This window comes from Cricetulus griseus, chromosome 2 (assembly GCF_003668045.3).
Source record: "Cricetulus griseus strain 17A/GY chromosome 2, alternate assembly CriGri-PICRH-1.0, whole genome shotgun sequence".
In the NCBI taxonomy this organism is placed as follows: Eukaryota; Metazoa; Chordata; class Mammalia; order Rodentia; family Cricetidae; genus Cricetulus; species Cricetulus griseus.
The window spans coordinates 298298793-298319394 of NC_048595.1; the positions used below are offsets into that span (position 1 = coordinate 298298793).

At 37.7% G+C, this 20602-nt stretch overlaps 1 protein-coding gene and 1 pseudogene across 4 annotated transcripts in view; both read left to right on the top strand.

Moving 5' to 3' along the window:
- The window catches only part of Kiaa0825 (KIAA0825 ortholog), a 443548-nt gene that overhangs the window by 128882 nt on the left and 294064 nt on the right, over positions 1–20602 (top strand). For all 4 annotated transcript variants that reach the window (XM_027401813.2, XM_027401815.2, XM_035440466.1 and 1 more), the window contains 3 exons: positions 1324–1514; positions 6745–6927; positions 17106–17222. In XM_027401813.2, coding sequence (XP_027257614.1) covers positions 1324–1514; positions 6745–6927; positions 17106–17222 — 491 coding nt within the window. The remainder of the gene's footprint in view (positions 1–1323; positions 1515–6744; positions 6928–17105; positions 17223–20602) is intronic.
- LOC113834175 lies at positions 2633–5663 on the top strand (annotated as a pseudogene).

The following is a 20602-nucleotide window of genomic DNA, read 5'->3' on the forward strand; positions in this document are numbered from 1 at the left end:
TGGTCTTTGCTTCTTTTATAAGACAGAATTTCTCTTGTAACCCAGAGTGGCCTGGAACTTGTTACACATTTCAGCCTGGCTTTACACTCAACACCAGTCCTCCTTCCCCAGCCACTCAAGTGCTGTGATGACAGGGGACCCATTACCATTGGCAAGGGCAAATACTTCTTAGATGACGCTTATCTGAAACTATCCTAGTGAACACAGCAAATTGTAAAAGTGTAGACAAAGTTTCTGTCCCACTGGGGCCTGCAGCCCTTTGATTCCAAATAAACACACTGAGGGTTATATTAATTATAAGCTCTTTGGCCAGTGGCTCAGGCTTGTTACTGGCTAGCTCTCTGAATTATTAACCTATAACTATTAAACTGTGTATTGCCAGGAGGCTGTGGCTTACCCATAATCCAGCATGTTACTCTTTGGCAGCTATATGTTGTCTCCCTCAAGGCTTCTCTCTACCTCCTCTCCCCTTCATTCTCCTTGTCTGGTAGCCTCCCCCACCCCACGTATACTTTCTGCCTGGTTACTGGCCATTCAGTGTTTTATTCGTCAACGAAAAGAGATGCTCCCTTTGGCCCAGTAACTGCTAGATTTCCTTCTGAAGTCAGGCAAAAGTTAGTACATACACAAGTCTATGGAGGAATGGGGAAAAAAATGAGAGTTTCCACCTTTGGATGTATGTAAAAGAGTAAAATGATGATAATATGTACCTGCACTTTAAAAATGCTATAAAACTAGATTACTGTTTATCTGTTGCTAGTATAAACTATTATTAAGACACCATTAATGGAATAGCCTAATGTACTAATGCATTCTTCAATAGGTAAGCATCACACTTGGTTTCATGAATGTGCCTAAGATGTAGCACACGTGTTTACTTTTAGTCCTCTTGTTTCATTATAATATGGAATCTGAAAGATTTGTAAAATTAACTCAGTCATGCTAATCTTCTCAGAGAAATGTGCCTCCATTAACAATTTAAACAGATTTTAATTTTGGAGAGTCAGCATGACTTGTTAAGCAACTACAAACCTGATGCCTAAAAGTACATTTTGAAAGGCAGACCAAGACCAGGTAGATCAAGAATATGCTGGGTCCAAATGATTGTGGTCTGGATTTACACTAGAATATCTCATTCAGAATTGAAATAAAACATATGTTCCTTTGTCAATAGGATGTTTAACATCTTGTCAAAATTCTTTCTTGGTCATCTAGCAAGCTCTCCAATGATTTCCTCTCAGCCTGAACTAATTAGGTTCCTAGGAAGCAAACGGACATTCGGAAGATGTGATTTTGTTGTTTACTGTGTGATGATTTTGCCAGGGGGAAAGATGTTCCTTCTCCATCCAGATGTGGCATTACTTCAGCTGGGCTCTGCGTCATGACCTCTGGACCATACTGCCAGCTAAGTTAGCCCAGATGATTCTAGCAGAGTTTCTGGAGAAGTCCTTGGGTCTACTTGCCTCCAGATATGCTCGGGCGTGTCCCAGTCCTAAGAGAACTGCACAGATAAGGTAATGAAAGCTACTCTTCAAGGAGACTTTTTAAGAAGTGAGCTCTTAAAACAAAATGTGATTGTGTAGAGCAAGATAAAACTTGTGTATTTAGCGCATTTCTAACATCTGAGAGGAAAGGGTACCTGCTCTCCTGAGGTATTATGCAGAAAAGTGGAGCTTGGTTCCTAATGACTTCCCTGCTCCTTCCCCTTGCAAGCATTAAATCCCCTTTGCTTGTAGAAGATGTTCCCACGTGTGCCTCTAGGTCAAATGTACACAATATGATAGAGCGCATTAAGGCCCCATACAGAAAAAAACAGCAACCACACGGGGATGGAACAGGGATGGAACAGCGAGCCTGGCTTTGTTCCACTAAGCAATCAAGGGATTTTAGCCTTTTTTTTTTTTACTTAGTTTGAACTACCTGCACTGCTGACTGTGCCCATTTGGTACGTAGGAGGAGGTAGATAAGGGGGAGAGAGGGTGCGTGCTCTCTCTCTCTCTCTCTCTCTCTCTCTCTCTCTCTCTCTCTCTCTCTCTCTCTCCTCTCTCTCTCTCTCTCTCTCTCTCTCTCTCTCTCTCTCTCTCTCTCTCTCTCTCTCTCTCTCTCTCTCTCTCTCTCTCTCTCCTCTCTCTCCCTCTCTCTCCCTCTTCTCTCTCCTCTCTCTCTCCTCTCCCTCCTCTCCCTCCTCTCCCTCCCTCCCTCCTCTCCCTCCCACCCCTCCTCTCTCTCCCTCCCTCCCCCCTCTCCCCCTCGCCCTCCCCTCTCCCCTCCCTCTCCCTCCTCTCCCTCCCTCTCCCCTCTCTCTCCCTCTCTCCCTCCCTCCCCCCCCCCTCTCTCTCTCTCTCTCTCTCTCTCTCTCTCTCTCTTTCTCTTCTCTCTTCTCTCTCTCTCTCTCTCTCTCTCTCTCTCTCTCTCGGGTTCAGCCAGCATTGGGAAGCACTCGAGACCAGACTGCTGGGAGCACCAGTTCTGGTTACTGATTCCCTCGTATGAGTATACTCCCAATAAATTACCAGTTAACAACTATCTCGGATTCTATTTGTATTCCTCATTAGTAGCTATTTTTCATTCTACTTTGTTTTATTCTAGCTCAGTGTGATGGCAAACATTTTTAATCCCAGCACTCAGGAGGTAGAGGCAGGCAGATCTCTGAGTTCGCGGTCAGCTTGGTCAAAAAACAAATAACATTCCCTTTGATCATCGAGATCTCGCGAGATTTACTGGGCAGCCCAGCTGTACCTGTGCACATCTCTTTATAAAGAGTGAAAGGTCGCTCTTTGAGGAAATGTCTCTTTGCGTCCCAGGATCGGATCCCCCTTACTACTTTCTCGAAGCTCCTCTGTGACACTGCATGGCCAAGATGCCTCGGATTATGATCAAAGGGGAGGGAGGGGGCGGGTGGAGAAACACCGAGGATGAGATTCTGAAAGCAGCGGTAATGAAATATGGGAAAAACCAGCGGTCTAGGATTGTCTCATTGCTGCATAGGAAATCGGCAAAGCAGTGCAAAGCCAGATGGTATGAATGGCTAGATCCAAGCATTAAAAAAAACCGAGTGGTCTAGAGAAGAGGAGGAAAAACTGTTACACTTGGCCAAGCTGATGCCAACACAGTGGAGGAGCCTCGCTCCAATCCTTAGAAGAACAGCAGCCCAATGCTTGGAAAACTATGAATTCCTCCTGAACAAAACTGCCCAAAGGGACAATGAGGAGGAAACAACAGATGACCCCCGAAAGCTTAAACCTGGAGAAATAGACCCAAATCCAGAGACAAAACCAGCTCGGTCTGATTCGATTGATATGGATGAGGATGAACTTGAAATGCTTTCTGAGGCTGGAGCTTGCCTGGCTAATACTCCAGAAAAGAAGGCTAAGAGGAAAGCAAAAGAGAAGCAGCTGGAAGAAGCAAGGCGCCTTGCTGCCCTCCATAAAAGACGAGAGCTTCGAGCAGCTGGCATAGAAATTGAAGAAAAGGAAAAAGAAGAGAGGAGTTGATTATAATGCTGAAATCCCATTTGAAAAAAAAAAAAAAGCCAGCTCTTGGTTTTTGTGATACTTCTGAGGAAAATTACCAAGCCCTTGATGCAGACCTCAGGAAGTTACGACAGCAAGATCTCGATGGGGAGCTAAGATCTGAAAAAGAAGGAAGAGATAGAAAAAAAAAACGATAAACAGCATTTAAAAAGGAAAAAAGAATACCATCAGCTATTCTTCAAACTAGTGGTGTCTCTGAGTTTACCAAAAAGAGAAGCAAGTTAGTGCTGCCTGCTCCTCAGATTTCAGATGCAGAGGTCCAAGAAGTTGTCAAGGTAGGGCAGGCCAGTGAAGTTGCTTGGCAGACTTCAGAGGAGTCTGGAATCACAAACTCTGCTTGCAGCACTCTCCTGTCTGAGTACAATGTCATAAACCACAGCATCACTCTGAGAACACCAAGGACACCAGCCTCCCAAGACAGGATTCTGCAGGAAACTCAGAACCTCATGGCTTTGACCAATGTGGACACTCCATTTAAAGGTGGGCTTAATACCCCACTGCATGAGAGTGACTGCTCTGGTGTGACCCCACGGAGAACTCTCCAGTGAAGCCTACAACTAGGTGTGGGAAGAATGCTATTGTCAAGTCCTGTATCTTCCTGGTCAGAGCCACTACACAAGGGCTAATCTTGCTAGCAAGAAGGACAGAATCGAATCACTTGAAAAGAGACTTGAGATTAACTGGGGTCACATGACAACAGTAGCCAAGAGTGCTGCAAAAATGGAAAAGAAGATGAAAATTTTGCTTGGCGGTTACCAGTCTTTTGCTGTGGGGCTCATGAAACAATTGAATGATTTACGGGACCAAATTGAACAGGCTCACTTAGAGCTACGCACTTTTGAAGAGCTTAAGAAACACGAAGACTCTGCTATTCCCCGGAGGCTCGAGTGTCTAAAAGAAGATGTGCAGCAGCAACAGGACCGAGAAAAAAGAGTTTCAACAGAGATAACGCAGATTTGACGATGGAGAAAGACACTTTACTGGCAAAGTTCTGAAGCACAGCTGATGTTCTCCACAGAAGAATTACTTGCTGGTTTCAGATCTGCAAGGCCGAAACTGATGTATCTCTTCATTGACAAATTTACCCAGCACCTGTGGTTTCTCAGTTGTTTCGAACGATGCCACCAATCCTGTGTGTTCTGTGTTACAGACTTGGACTCCAGGATAATGAGGACTTAAATTATCCAGACACTCATTCTTTGCCCCTGTCATGTTTGCAAAATTTCGTAGTTTAGGCCTATAATTTAAAAAGCCTGACCTTAAATACTGCCTGTGAGTAAACCCTTGAATAAAAGAACATGTGAAAAAATAAAACAAATAACAACAATAATAAACAGTCTGATTTCTTGTCCCGACTTTCCCTATATTTTTCCTTTTGCCTCTCTATATATTATTGAAAGCCAAATAAAGAAAATGAGAAGCAAAAGACACTAGGTTTTAAATAAAAGACTGAATTTGAGTGCAATTCTAGTATTTTGGCAGTGAATATCATGCAAATGAGCTTAGTGATAACATTAAGCTACAGAGGAAAAGACTTTGTTTTTTTTTAGATACTTGACCTAATGTGATTAAAACCTGGATTCAGGTATGAAATAATGTTTTCAGATATATTTTACAAAGAACCTATAGACATCAGAGACTTCCTTTTTTCTTCAGTTTTGGCAGAAGGAATCATTTCCTAATCATGTTCTCATAAAACACACTGTGATTTGAAGGGCATTTAGGTCCTGCTACAGTGTTTCATAAATATGGTATTTTGCAAAGCTGGTTTGAATTACTGATCAAGCTGTTTTGTTTTTTTTTTAAATAGAACTCTGAAATATAGATGCAGAATTTCTGTTCAGAGTAAAGACTACCTTTGCTCTCCTTCTTATGAAGCAGAAATCATCTTTAGCTATAGTGTGGCTCATCCTTATGAGATATTTGTATTAACAGATTTGCAGTTAGTTCAAGAGATACGTAACATATTTAATCAGTTAGTGGTGCAATAGATACTTTGGCTTTTTTGTTCTGGATAATTGCACAAAATTGTTATGCAAATCTAGAATTATTGCTTCTAAATTTTCTCTGTAAAATATGTGAATATTTGTATTTGAGAGGTAAATAATAAACCATCATTATTATAGAAACCAAAACTTGTATGTGTGTGTATCTTGGTTTAGAAACCATTAACAATTAGAAGTAAATAAAACTAAAATTAAACTTTCCTAGAGGTAATTATTGATAATTACAAGTAATTATTGATTATTGATAATTACCATTGGTTATTAAGCTCTAATAGAATCCACATATCATATGGCCAAACCATATATATGGTTTATGCATGTGTTATATATTACTCGTATATATATATCTGTGTGTGTATTACACACACACACAGTCTTTAGCACATTGTATTCATGGATTGAGATGTTGGGCCTCAAAAATATGTAGAACTAGTATGTGTTGCTTACAATAAAAATGTACTTAAAATTTTATGGAAATACAACATGAGAATTAGAAAAAGTTTATAAATAAGATAAAATTTTAAAAATTTCTGAGTCTATAGGCATCTCAGCTTGTGTTTTGGTTATCCTGCCTCCCTATGAGAGTATGTTTCCTGACCTTGTGAATTCTTTTTGATGGTTTATACATGGATGGCATGGAGATATGTTCTGCTATCAAATACTTACCTGCTATGGTGTGTGTGTGTGTGTGTGTGTGTGTGTGTGTGTGTGTGTGTGTGATAGATCATTTTCTTTTCAACCAGCTCCTATTTTGCCCACATTAATTTCAAGGCCAGCCTACTGAGCTTCTGGAAGAGAATTCTGATAATGCAAAGCAAATACTTTTTTTTATAGAGGATTCTTACAGTAATAATTAAAGAAGAGATCATGAATTTGGGAGGGAGCATAGAAGAAGCTGGAGCAGAAGGGAGGGGTAGGAGTGTTTTACATGCAGCATGCATGGATGTTCTAAAAAAAAAGTAAAAACTATTAATTAAAACAAACAAACCCAAAGGATTGCTACAATAGCACTGCCTTTGGTATTATGAGCCTTCCAACCATTGAGTGTTCAGAAGGCATCCTGACACTTCCTGGCTTGAGCACGTCTATGTAGATATATCTGATAACTATGTGTTTCTAGTCTTACATATGCTTAGGATACACAGAGTGAAGTGTATGCAACGTATTTTATTTAACATGATTTTTCTTCTCTCTCTTTCCAATAGACTTGATGTCACAACAATCTTAATATGTACTGAGAACATATTATGGTCAGTTTGTACATCTGTACAGGAAGTTTTGAATCCTCATGAGTTTAACAACAATAACATTTTTAAAATCCATACTCATTGCAACAACCTCTTTACAACATTAGCCATTTTAACATCACCTCTATCAGAACTATATCAGTAAGTATCAAAAATGTTTTGTTTAAACAAGCTGTGGTCATACCTGTTATTGAACTCTGTATTTAATACCAACTAGAAGTACTCTGAAGTACATTTTTAATATCATAAATTGGGATATTTTATAAACTAAGCATGAACCAGTTCTCAAGGCTATTTAGTCACTCCAAACATGTTTCATGTCCTTTGGTTAGACCTATTCTGTTAATAAGCCCTTTTAATGCATTTTAAGCTTCACCCTTTTGATTTTCTCTTTTTTGAAGAAGTCTTAGAATATGACCTTTACTGAATTCAAAGATGAAATCCTTCTGTCTCCTCCCTCTAAGTGCTGGGATTATGAGCTTGCATAATCATACCAGGCATTAATTTTCACTTTTTGAGTAGGGTCTATCTGTCTATCTATTAGTATGTCTATCTGTCTATCTGTCTGTCTGTCTGTCTGTCTGTCTCTATCATTTATCTGTATATTCATCTAATAGCTTTTAACTCTTTAAAATTCATTTTAATTGTCTATATGAGTGGGGGTAGTGTGTGCACAGGTGGGTGCTGTTGCCTAGAGTCTAGAAATTGTCAGATCCTCTGGCAGAGGTTGTAAGCTACCCAATGTCAGTGGTGGGAATTGAACGTGTGTCCTCTTCAAGAGCAGTATTCTCTTTTAAATACTAAGATATCTCTTGAGCCCCAGTAATTTACACTTCTTATGTGATATAATTGGTTCAAATTTTAAAAAATACATTTAAGAAAATTCTAAATGTGCTGAAATCTGAAAGAGATGTAATGGCCTCATACTTTCAATAAATATGGTGTAGATCATAAAGTTAGGTTTTAGTTTCTTAACTAGTAATGGCAAGAAGAGGCACATAGGTAATCATACCAAAAAAACCATTTTTCTTATAAATAAAAGTAAAATATAAAAATTGAAACTACTTTTAATTTCAATTTAGTGTGATTCTAATAGGTAATATTATAAAACTTGGAATAGATCTTATGAACAAACTTTAATATAATTTTTACAATTTCCCCAATAATTTTTTTATATTCAAAGAGTAAATAATTCTGTATTCTTATTTTATTGAACAGTAAAAGGGTCACATAATATTTTTATTTCTTAGGTTAAATTAGGCAGAATACTGCTTTCTGTGCATTCTGGTTAGAGTGATATGCCATTTTCATTCTGAAACATTCTCAGCTTACTTGGTGGACATCCTAAGAGTAATTAACAACTTGGTTTTCGGTTCCTATTCTCTGACTTGAAGCATACCCATTACTAACAGGTTCTTCCTTCTTGCAAAACAAGCTAAGAACTTGTTTCAGAGGCAGAGAGCTCTTTCAGAGACAAGGAACAGCGAGTAAAACCAACATTAGGTTGAGATTGTATATAGATGGTTTATAATATAAAAAGCTTAAATTTGAAGCCCCTAATAAATTCTAGTAAAATAAACCGATTTACCATACACAGGAAAATTGCTCTGCTCGTGGTTCAGTGGGTCTGATCATCTCAGAAAAAGGCCCTGAGAAAACCAGGAGCAAAGTTGACAAATTTCATGGATAGGGCATGGTGAGCAATATTGAATTTCATGGTTTGTCACAGGTGGATTGAAACTTTTAACCTCCAAATTCATTTGTAAAACAAATACATTATGATCACAGATTATGTATTTTAATAATAATGAGACATACATTCTTTACTTTTATTTTATGGCCTTTTGATACACTTAAACAACTATTCAAGTACTCAAATCTCTGTGATTTGTTCATTTGTAACCTCACTCAGAAAATTTAAACTGCTAATTTCAACTAGGATTATGGAACATTTTGTTGCAAACACTGCCTCTAGATTTTCTTAATATAAAACATAGGCCTGTGTCATTTTCATGAATGAACCAAAGTCTAAATACATTTTTACGTTTTTGAAAGTTCTCAATGCCAAAATACTCACATATTGTATTTATTTTCATTGACTCAGTTTTTGCTATTTTCCTTGGATATAAATCAAATCTTTGAAATGTATTTTGATTTTTGTGACAAAGGAAGTCTAAAAGGCAGTGTGTTCTTCATCATCCAGGGAGATATGTATGTTTTGTAAAACCTTATTGGATTTCAAGCCACTTTATACAGCTGAGATATGAAGTTGTCATATTATTAACATTCTAAAAAAAAATCATCTCTAGCTCATGATGGAAAATAGTATGCTTTGAGGACTTGAGGAAGGAAAAGCAACAATAAGATGTGTTGAATTTTTATGAACTGTACCTGCCCTTGTCTCTTGGCATGACATGCCTTGTAAGAAGAGACTGCCTTTGTTTCAAGTGGTTCTGACAGATCAGTGGGACATGTATCCTTTCTGAGCCTAGTGTAGGACCACTAAGTCCCAGTGCAAGAATACATGATTTTAAACTCTTTCCAGGACGAGTGATACATAACAAAAATGTTAAAAAAAAATGTGTGTTTTTTTCTAAACTTGTCTTCATGAATTTTTGTTTAAACAAAACACTGTTCCCTCTGTAGCCCTATGATTATGTGCAAGGTTATAACAGTTAACTATTAAGCTGCCTCAATCAATTTTAGGAAAGACTGGTAAATTCTGACTATTAAAATTAAATACCACTTATCCAAAATGTTTTGATATATCATAACAAAACTCCTAATTGTGGGAAGTAGGTGTAAGTAGGTAGTCCCAACATTTAACAATATAGTTCAATATAAGTGTTGATATGCCAGTGAAAAGTATAGCATCATAAGAAATAGGAAAGGGTGTAGACTTGTGTTAGAGTTCATTTGAGATGGCTCATATGGCTTTAAGGGCTTCAAATTGCAGAGAATCCTAATGTGGTATACCCATAGCTCTGCTTGGAAGCCATGTTTGTTTTAGGTCCTTGAGATTATGGCCTTAGCCTATGGTTTTTGTAACTATTTCACAGTCTCCAGGGAATGACACATTTTCAATTAAAACTTTTTCATATCTCAAGAATGAATGGCACATTTTGAAAAACAGGCAATTCTTCAGAACGCTGAGTACAGCATATGATTAGGCAAAATGTTAAGCATATGATCTTATGACCCAGCAATGAAAACACATGTCCATACCATAAATTAAAAAGTGTAAATAGCAATTGTATGGGAATGGACATACCAGCACTTTTCTCAGTAGCACAAAGTGGAAACAACTCCCAGACCCATGAACAGATAAACAAGACTCAGAATAAACATATGGAGGAATACTATTCTACAATATAAATGAAATGGCATTTTAAAACATGCCACAGCAAAAACGAACCACAATAGTGTTATGCTGAGTTTTAAAAAGGCAGGTATTCTATTCATTAGAAACACCAAGTATAGGCAAGTCTGTAGACACAGAGATCATTAGTGGTTAAGAAGAGAGGGGAAGTAGGCAGCTAATGGACATGTAGGTTAAGCATTCTTGAATATAATATAAACTCTTAATTGCATACATTAAACATGTAAATATTGTGATATTTGAATTATGTATCTAAATAAAGCTGCTAAAATGAATCTAGGTTAGACTAGTATAATAGTATATGACTTAGGCCAAGACAAAAGTATTGCAGGTTTTATGTTGGCCTGAGCTACATAGCAAGAACTTGTCTTAGTGGGAAAAAGTATTGAGTAAATGTAAAAACATTTAAAATCTGAAAAAAAGTATTTGACAGTACTTGAAGTTTCTTATCCTAGCAATTTTGTTTATAAGGTGGATGTATTTGTATATTTTCATCTAAATATTACTTGGGGAATATCTTTGAAAAGAATAGAAAGATACAACAGCTTTGTTTATGGTCCTGATGAAGCAGAGCATGGGAAATGGCTGGTTGTTGGTTGTGGAGATAGCCTGCATGCTACATCTTCATCTGGTATGAAGTTTCACTCTGCCCTCCCTCCTTGCCAGATGTCCTTTCTCAGCCTGTCCTTGGCAGTATGCCCTTCCCACATGGACATGCAAATCCATTTCCTTACTTCTAAACATGGCCTAATAACTTCTACTCATCTCCTTTTCCATCCTGTACCTACTGTAGACTGTGCATTTTGCTAGTCATTGGTATTAAAAATGATGAATGCCAGAGTGCTGTGCTTCTTTTTTGAATTGCAAGCCAGTGGTCAGAGTAATAGAGGAAACTATTTTTTTATTCTAAGTGCCTTACTTTGACACTTACACATTTATATTTAAACACCATAGGCCCCCGGGGAAAACATATCTAATTATATTTACTTATTTATTCATTCATTTATTTTGTTTTGTTTTGTTTTTTCAAGATAGGCTTTCTCTGTGTAGCCCTGGCTGTCCTCAAACTCAGAGATCCACCTGACTCTGCCTCCCAAGTACTGGGATGAAATGTGTATGCCAACAAACCTTGCTTATTTTCTTTTTTCCTTTCTAGGTATCCTAGGCAGGCCTCAAACTTGCAAATGACATTAAAAAAGAGAGTAAAGCAGTGATTTGGATTCCATTTCAATCTTGAAATGTTTGATTGAACTATTTCTATGTATTTGTGATTGCTCTTGATTGTAGCACCATCAAAAAGGCCCACATATCTTTCGTATCTCATATCACAACAATATTTCTGTTGTAACGTAATTCTATTTCCAAGACAGTGTTTTTCTCTTGGATTTCTTTTTTAATTGAAGATGTCTAGTGGCCCAGTCATAGGGCTGTGCACAGAGATAGGAGAACTTTGAGCTTATACCTTCACCCTTCTAGAGCACACTCTCTTGAGATGCCTTAACTCCACTGTGAAGGTTCAGTCTCTTAGCATCATATTTGGAGAACCTCTCTGCTGGGTCCACAGCCAGATTCCAAGTGGCACAAGCCAAGCATAAATCCAGCTAAGTCATTTTAGCTTTTGGTTTTTCTCACTTCTGAGGTGCCTTGGATTCATTTTCTCTCAGCAACTGATTATGTAAGTCCAAGAACAAGTCTATATGTTGGGAAAGAAAAAAAAATAAAGATAAGAGATAACATGCATGAGGACAAGAGAAGCAAGAGAAAATGTGTCTAGGCCAGGGTGTCAAATGTGATAGCCTGGCCAGTGCAGAGGCAGTATGGTGTTAAAGAGAGGGATGGAGCCTGGCTCCCTCATCTTGGAGGAAGGACAAGGCATGTTTATTGCCCCCTAAACAAAGCTCTCTTTACAATCTGCTAACCTGCAGAAAAGATGGGTACTGCCTCCATCTTTAAGTACTTAAAATTTTCTAAGGTATTTAAATTTGGTTTATAAAAAATTATATTATTGGAGAATATATAACTGTAGATTTTTAAGGTTGTATTTTATGCTCTGATATAAGTTGTTCAGAATATCATCTCTTTTAGTTGTATACTGAAATGTCAGTAGAGGTTAACTAGTAGGAAATTCAAAATCTCATTCCCCCAATGAGATCGTGGACCAATTTTCACCAGCTTATACTTTCCAGAATAATGAAACTAATTTGGGCTCTTGCTGTGGAATTAAATACTCATACATATCACACCCCCTCTGAGACCATAAACATCTGCCATAACACCCCATATAGTCAAATATCCTTACTCCTGCCAGGCCCAGGAATTTGTAGGTTGAGTAAAAGAGGAGGACAGAAACAGTCAGCTAAATACTGTGTTTCCTTTGGTTTTATATCTAAGAAAATTTGGCAATAGTTAACCATTCCACTATTATTAGATCCTGTATTATTTTTTGTTGTTGTTGAGGATAAAATTGCAAGTACGTAACTATTTCTACTGTTAGGACTTTCGTAGCATTTTGAGATGTTTTTAGGCACTTTTTCATATCACCTTGCAGCTGTTCTCATAGAGGCACTTTGACTTTTCTTGTCCTGTGTTGACACTGACACATGGTACTTTGCATGCATTAGATCACAGAATCCTCATACATATTGTAATATCCCCATTCTATAAATAGGAAAACAGAGGCTAAGTAAGTTGTCAAAAATATTACAAATCTAATGATAAAGTCTACACTGGATCCAAACTCTGTTTGATTCCATTTTTCCTACATGTGATAAGTACTGCTTCTTAATAACCTTCAGTTACCTTCTCCTAGAGACACAGAGATGACAAAAATAAAAGAAAATAAAGAAAAAAAAGTAAACATAAAATGTTTAGAGCTAAGTCCTATGAAGAAACAAAGTAAAAGATGACCAGGAAGAGATAGCAACAGGAGCTATGTTTTAGACAGAGTGCCAGGGAATACTTAACAAAGAAAATCCTCTTTTAAGAGTATGCTATGGAGATGGCTAACCTTGATGGAAAGGGCATGCTGCATGAGGTGACCTCTCATTTCTGGACAAATAGGGACTTATACAAAGGGCTCAAAGACATGTGGGAAAAGTGGGCCTAAGTGTGATATGTGTGACTCCTGTTCAACACTCATGTTCACTCATGAAGTCCTTTATCCTGGGCTGTTCCTTCCTTTGAGGCTGTCCTTTCTACAAACCTCTACTGTATTTCCTGCTTCTTTTTTTTTAAATAATAAATTTATTTAAATTAGAAACAATCTTATTTTGCATATCAATCCCAGTTCCCTCTCCTTCCTATCCTCCCATGCCCCCCACCAGACCTTCCCCATCCCATCTTCCATCTACTCCCCAGGGAGGGTGAGGCCTTCCAAGAGGGATCATCAAAATCTGTCATCATTTGGGGCAGGGCTTAGGCCCTCCCCTGTGTATCTAGGCTAAGAAGTCCATTCTTGCACCAGGGATACATCCTGACTGTCAGAGACCCCATAGACTGCCCAGTCCTCCTAGCTGACACCCACATTCAGGGGGCCTGGTTTGGTCCCATACTTGTTCCCCAGCTGTCAGACTGGGGTCCATGAGCTCCCACTTGCTCAGGTCAGCTGTTTCTGTGGGTTTTCCTAGCATGGTCTTGACCCCTTTGTTCTTCACTCCTCCCTCTGTACAACTGTGCATCTCTGCTTCTATTTCCATCAGCTACTGGATGAAGGCTCTAGGATGGGATTTAAGGTAGTCATCATTCTCATTATAGGGGAAGGGCATTTAAGGTAGCCTCTCCACTATTGCTTAGAATACTAGTTGGGTTCATCCTTGTGGATCTCTGTCCAATTCCCTAGTGCCAGATTTTTCTCTTTAAACCTATAATGGTTCCCTCTAATGATTTGTCTTTTTTCTTGTTCTCCTCTATTCCTCTCCTGACTAGATCTTCCTGATCCTTCATGTTCTTTTCTTCCCTCCTCTTTCTTTTCCCTCCCCATAGTGCTCCCAATTTATTCAGAAGCTCTTGTCCCGTTCACCTTCACCATGGGACCATGTATGTCTTTCTTATAGTCCTCCTTGTTTCCTAGCTTCTCTGGAGGTGTGGATTGTAGTCTGATAATCCTTTGCTCTATGTCTAATATGAGTGGGTACATACCATGTTTTCTTTCTGTGACTAGGTTACCTCACTGAGAATGGTTTCTTCTAGTTCCATCCATTTGCATGCACATTTCAAGATTTCCTTAGACTAATATCTCCCGCTTCTTAAACAGCATCTTCTTCCTACGTCCTTGCCGTGTCCTGTCTCTTCCTTCCAACCTCGGTTGGCCTCTAGCCAGTCTCTGGCCCACAACATTATCACTTAAGTATTTGTGTACCTGCTGACAACTACACCATTTGACACTACCTGGGACTGCTTCTAGCTTTCTCAACTTTGGCCATCTCTTTGACCTTGCCACATTCTGTGTTTTCTCAGCAGATAACCCCGCCCTGTGCTTCTCTGAGAAAATATAGCCCATCATGCATTCATTTTATCCTCTCCCATTTTCCCCATGGTCTTTGGGCAACTACTCTATCCACATCCATTCTTAATAAATATTTTCATCACAATTTACCCCTACATCTCTTGATATGCTTTTGATTAATGTGTTTATTTTCTCAGCTACAGTACATCTTTTCAACTAAGCTTCTGACAAATTTTATCTACCATTCTGTGTCCTTAGTCTGTGAAGTACTTTTGTGTTTGTACTCACATCCAGTCACTGCTTGTCCTAGCACTCACTCTGTTACTGCAGCTTTGTTTCTCCCTCCCTCCAGATAGATAAACAAGGACCATGGCACTCATGTGCATGCAATGACTAACTCCAGTAGAATATATTGTTTTTACTTTCTCTGCTGCTGTTGACATGGTTAACATCCTCCCTAACACAGCTTTCTCCTGGCTCATTGCCAGCTTTTCTATGACTTTTTTTCTTTGCAGTTTCATTTAAATACTTATTTTTCTCATGCCATGCTTTAAAGATTGATCCAAATATATGTGATTGACTATCTTTTCATTTTGTACTTGTTCAGTGGGTGAATTCATCCATTCACATGTGATGACTTCCACATGGGTGTCTTCAAATCAGACTTCTTTTGTACATAGTGGAACCAGTAAATTCAAATTCATTCTCTATTTATCTCTTCAGATGTATTTCAAATGCCTATGGACCTCGGTGACTATTTAAAATTAAGTGAAATTCCTGTGAATTTCTCTAGGCTCCTCCTCTACATTCAACTCTATGTCCTCTCTTCACTCTCATGTCATAAATGATTGTTGCAACATGATTCTATTGACTTAGGAATTCTCATATTTGTCTCTTAATTTAGGCCCTTCTCAGTGGTCTAGTACAGTATCATAGTCATTATTTTTAATCCCTTCCCACCCACATCTCTTACTGCTATTGAGCTCTGTTTTATAACATGTGAAACTGCTACCTGCTAACATCACTACCATTCTATAAATTCTTCAGGAATTCTGCATTGCTGGTGGAAAAGGACATTGTGCTGCTGAGCTAGCCTCTGTCTGCTTTTGTAGTTACCTCTGTGGATTTCATTGAGTGGGTATTTATAGCCTGACTTTGACAGGCTATAAATGGGGATGTTTCTCTGATCTAAAATTTAGTGAAGCTAAAGAAAAAATGGCTTTAAGAAGTTGATGATATATTAAATGTCTAAATAATATCTTCCAAGTATACTTAATTGAAGATAACCCATTTCTTTAAGACAATGAGGGAAGAGAAAAGTCAAGTTTAGAAAATAAGACAATACACAAATTCAAGATGTGAAGTGAGAAGAAGGTAGGGATAGCTTTTTTCACAACAGAATTGGATTCTATTCAGACCAGTTTCTACCTTCTGCATAAGCATGCCTGTTGATATTGCCATTTTTAGATCTTATTTTGTTTAAGCAATCATTTCTAGAAGATATAGTAGACTTTTTAGTCCTCTGGTCCTTACAATCTTTCTGCCCCCTCTTCTGTGATGGGGTTGTGTTTCTCATGATCCATTGACCTCTGCATTATGAAAGGGAAAGGGAAAATGATATAATTATATTTTAATTTTTAAAAAGACAATATTAGTTCTTCATTATATGGAAACTAACACTTCAAACAATCCCATTTCTAAAAGTCTTTATTCTTGACTTGATGTGGGCAAATAGATTGGTCAGTTATAATTTTTTTAATCTAGTCAAGTTATCTACTAAGCACTTAGGTAGCAAACCTTTCCTTATTAGACCTAGATCTATCATTGAATTAGAACCAACTCAGAAAGATATTAGTCATTTCCAAAAGGTGGCTGTAGACAAAATATTTACACAGAGTATTCTACAATTTGCATCATGCTAATACATTTCACAAGGTCTCTCTGAGCCATTAAAACATAGAAAGTTAATCATAAAGTTTTAATTTATTGTTTGATATATATGTGTATATCTATGTCTATTTATATATCTATATCTATATCTATATATATGTATATATATATATATATACATCACATTGGTTAAAATGTACCTAATGTTAAATGTTCTTATATTAAACAGATATTATAAATATTAGCAACATTGAATGCAGGTTGGTGAAAATCCTATGGAATATAAGATTGCTAGTTTTGAGAGACAAGGCTTGTATTCATTGCACTTTCTGTGGTATTTGTAATGACATAACTATGCCTTTACCATTTAAGGATTGTTCTAAAAAGGGTCTGAATGTTGGGTTTACTTTTTTCTTTTCTTTCCTTTTTTTTTTTTTTTTTATAGGTTTGTTGCCATTTTGGTGGATGCGTTTTCCTCAATAAAATGGTACCACTTTTTGTTAAAAATGGGCTTGTGGAAACTAAGTAAAATTCCAAAATTACTTCAGTCCTCTTCTTAGTTGCTGTTTCCTGTATATTCTGAAATAATCAATTTTGTTTCCCTAGAACTTTTCAACATGGTATGGATGAGTCAGCTTCAGCTTCAAATTCCTTAATGTCATTGGTTAATCAACCACTCCACTGGGTTTCCTGCTTGTCACAGTTCTACCCTTCGTTACTCAGGTGGGAACTTCCAAATGCCACACTGTCTATAATTCTGTGACTCTTTTACGCATGCAATAGAAACTCTGCTTCATGGATATTAAGGAGTCTTACAAAAGGAACTTAGCAGTAAGCAAGGAAGTGGAAAGGATAATCTCATGACTTTTTTTAAAACCCAGGAATCAAAGACACAGTACTCATATTAATTTCTTTAACTCCTAACTTTAGTTATGTAATTGAAAAGGTGGATTTTGAGAACTTCATTCTATTTAAGCTAATTACCTAGCCATTTAAACATTCATTCTTGATTTATGATTGGGCATTTGACAGTTCTGCAGCTAATTATCTGATATATACAGCAAAACTAGATAGTCAGTTTAACTTAACTCAGAATATTAGGTAGAAGTTGAGAGGAGTAACTTTTATAATTATGAACAAGATTTTTCATTTTTATTATTTAATTAACAGCACTTAAATTCAGAAAAAGCATTCACAGTATAAAATGTACTTCCAAAAAGTTTGATGACATTTTGTGGCATTATGTAGCATGTCAGTTTAATTCTTTGCAGAATATATCATTGGAAGTATGGCTTTCCTTTGTATCTGAGAACAAAATGTCAGCTAAAGGAGATATTGGTGATCTGAATACAGTCTTGACTTATGTTGGAAATACATTATTGGCAATCACAGATTGGTTACATCGTGTGTCCACTCCCCCTCTCAGTGATGGGACCCTATTGGCTTGACCTATGCAGGTCCTCCACATGCTGTCACCACCTCTCTGAGTTCATATGTGCATATTCATGTAAGCATATGTGCTCTCTACCATCAGCACATTTGTTTTTCTCTTTGGAACCACCAGTTCCCCATGGGTGAGACTCTATAATATTCTTCTTTCAGCCATGCTTAATTCAGCCTAGCTAGAGCCTGGGAACTTACCACAAAAATAGTTCATTTTTATATTTGGCATCTCTTTTTTTTTATAGTCCCCAGTGTAAATGAAATAAGAAGTGTCTTTTTTCTGCTTCTGTCAGTAAACGGTCTATTGCCCGATTCAGCCCTGAGTCCCTGTTCACTCCCAGTGTAAATGGTGTCCAGGGATTGCTTTCTAGGATCATGCTAGTAGCCTCTATTGAAAACTTAAAAACACCTTTGGAAATTCACTTTTAGAAATCCACTGTAAGGAATGAAGTGAAGATGTTAACCAAGTTTTATGTGTAAAATAGCTATTAAAGTGTTGTTTATAAGAGAAAATGGGCAATTAATGTTCTGTACTGTTATTGAAAAACAATCACTTAAAGGAGAGTTAGAACAATAGACCAGTAAGGGATCAATAAAAGGATTGATTTTTAAAAGGTATTTGATAACTTATAGAAATCATTGTGGTTCATAGTTAATCGGGGTGAGCAGATTAGTAAGTATGAGGTTATTCAAGCCAGGTAGCAGGCATTCCTGAAGGGTCACCCACAGTCTGTCAGTCAGGCACTGTATAAAAGTGTGCTTTTGATTACTCAATTTGCATGGTTACTCGAACGCTAGTTTACAGTGTTTATCTCTAAAAGAGATCCAAGCTAATCTACCCTAAACTTCTTGAGTGAGAAAAGTCTTGTCTAGGCAAGGAACTTACTCAGTGGTAGATACAATGGAGAAATACTGGCCTGTACAATTACTATACACAGAGCATTACACAAATGCAAATAAAGCAAAACCCCACCAAATATTGAAAGGGTATAAACTGTGGAGGCTTAATAGGTTTTATCTCTGGTGGTGAGTTTGCAAGTCGTTTTAATTTTTATCTGTATCTTCCAAATTTCTTACAATGCATACAATTAAACTTTGTTAACGTGAAACAATTAAAGAAAGCAAAAAGCAAACCCATTTTCTCCACTTGTTCTTTGTCCAGATTGCTTAATTTACAACCTTTGTTGAGATTATTGTATCTCTGTATTTCTGGCTGAGTGCTTGCCCTTCCCTCAACATTTATATCCAGCTGCCCACATTTCTTGAGTTATCCACTGGGATAACTCCTTCCTCCGTTCTTGACTTGTTCTCCATACCCAAGCATTGTTCACGAATCCTTAAAAAACAAAGTCTTCTGAGCTTTTGATTGGCCTATTCTTAGTCCTTAGTCTTGTCTGGTCTCTTCATGCCAGTAAACATTTTCTCAAAATCAAAAAGCCAGGCGTTGGTGGTGCACGCCTTTAATCCTAGCACTTGGGAGGCAGAGGCAGGCAGATCTCTGTGAGTTCCAGACCAGCCTGGTCTACAAGAGCTAGTTCCAGGACAGCCTCCAAAGCCACAGAGAAACCCTGTCTCGAAAAACCAAAACCAAAACCAAAACCAAACAAACAAACAAAAACATTGTCTCAAAACACTCTCAAAGCCATCCCTTCTATCCAAATCATTATGATGAATTTTGTTATCTTACTATTATTTAGTATGCATAGAGTAGTTTTCATTATGTCCCTCTCCTCCCCAGAATCCTAAAGTAGCTTGCTTCGACCCACTTTAATATGTCCCAATCACCACTGGGTTTTCTCTGCTTCAGTTAATTCACTCTCCTCACACATGCTTAAGACTTGTCCATTTTGAACTTGTATTTGTTGTTTATTCTCAACTCAGACCTTAGTTTATGTGGTTCCTTCTTGTGGGACTCCTTAAGCTCCTTACCCACCTTGTCTGAATTTCCATGCAAAGTATGATATGATCACCCCTTCCCTGAATCCAACTTGATGCCTGACATTCTGGCAACTGTTCTCTGCTAGGGCCATATGATGTGTTGAGAAGGGCTGGTGCCTGCAACTTACGGCCCAGCATATTCAGAATGGTGATATAATTTGGGCAGCAAGAAAAGCCATTTTAAAATAAAGCATTATTGATTTGCTTTTGCCAGGCATGCTGATGGGGGTGGGTCCTAGACCAGCAATATGAGGCTCAAAAGCCATCCCTTTCAAACTATTCTCCATACTTAAGCCAGCTAGCACTACTTCTCTTTTACCCCATGGAGAACAAAGTTTCCAAAATATTCTGGGAAATACATGAGTTAGACAAGAGCAAACTAAAATATGTTAGTTTTATCATATGAGAAAGGAGAAAACTGAGAAATGAGATGACTGAAATATCTAATTTTATAGTATTTTCCTAGTAATTAAATTTATTTGTTTATTTATTTTTATTCATTTATTGTGGAGGGGAGGGTACATTTTACAACATTCTTATGGAAGTCACCCAACTTGTGGGAGTCAATTTTCTCCTTCCTCCATTATATGGGTTCCTAGTGATTGAACTTGAGTTATCAGGCTTGGTGACAAGTGCCCTGACATCCCGAGCCATTTTGCCAGTTCAACATCTTAAGGAAGATAACATCTATTTATTTTGTACTGATATATTATTTCAGGAAA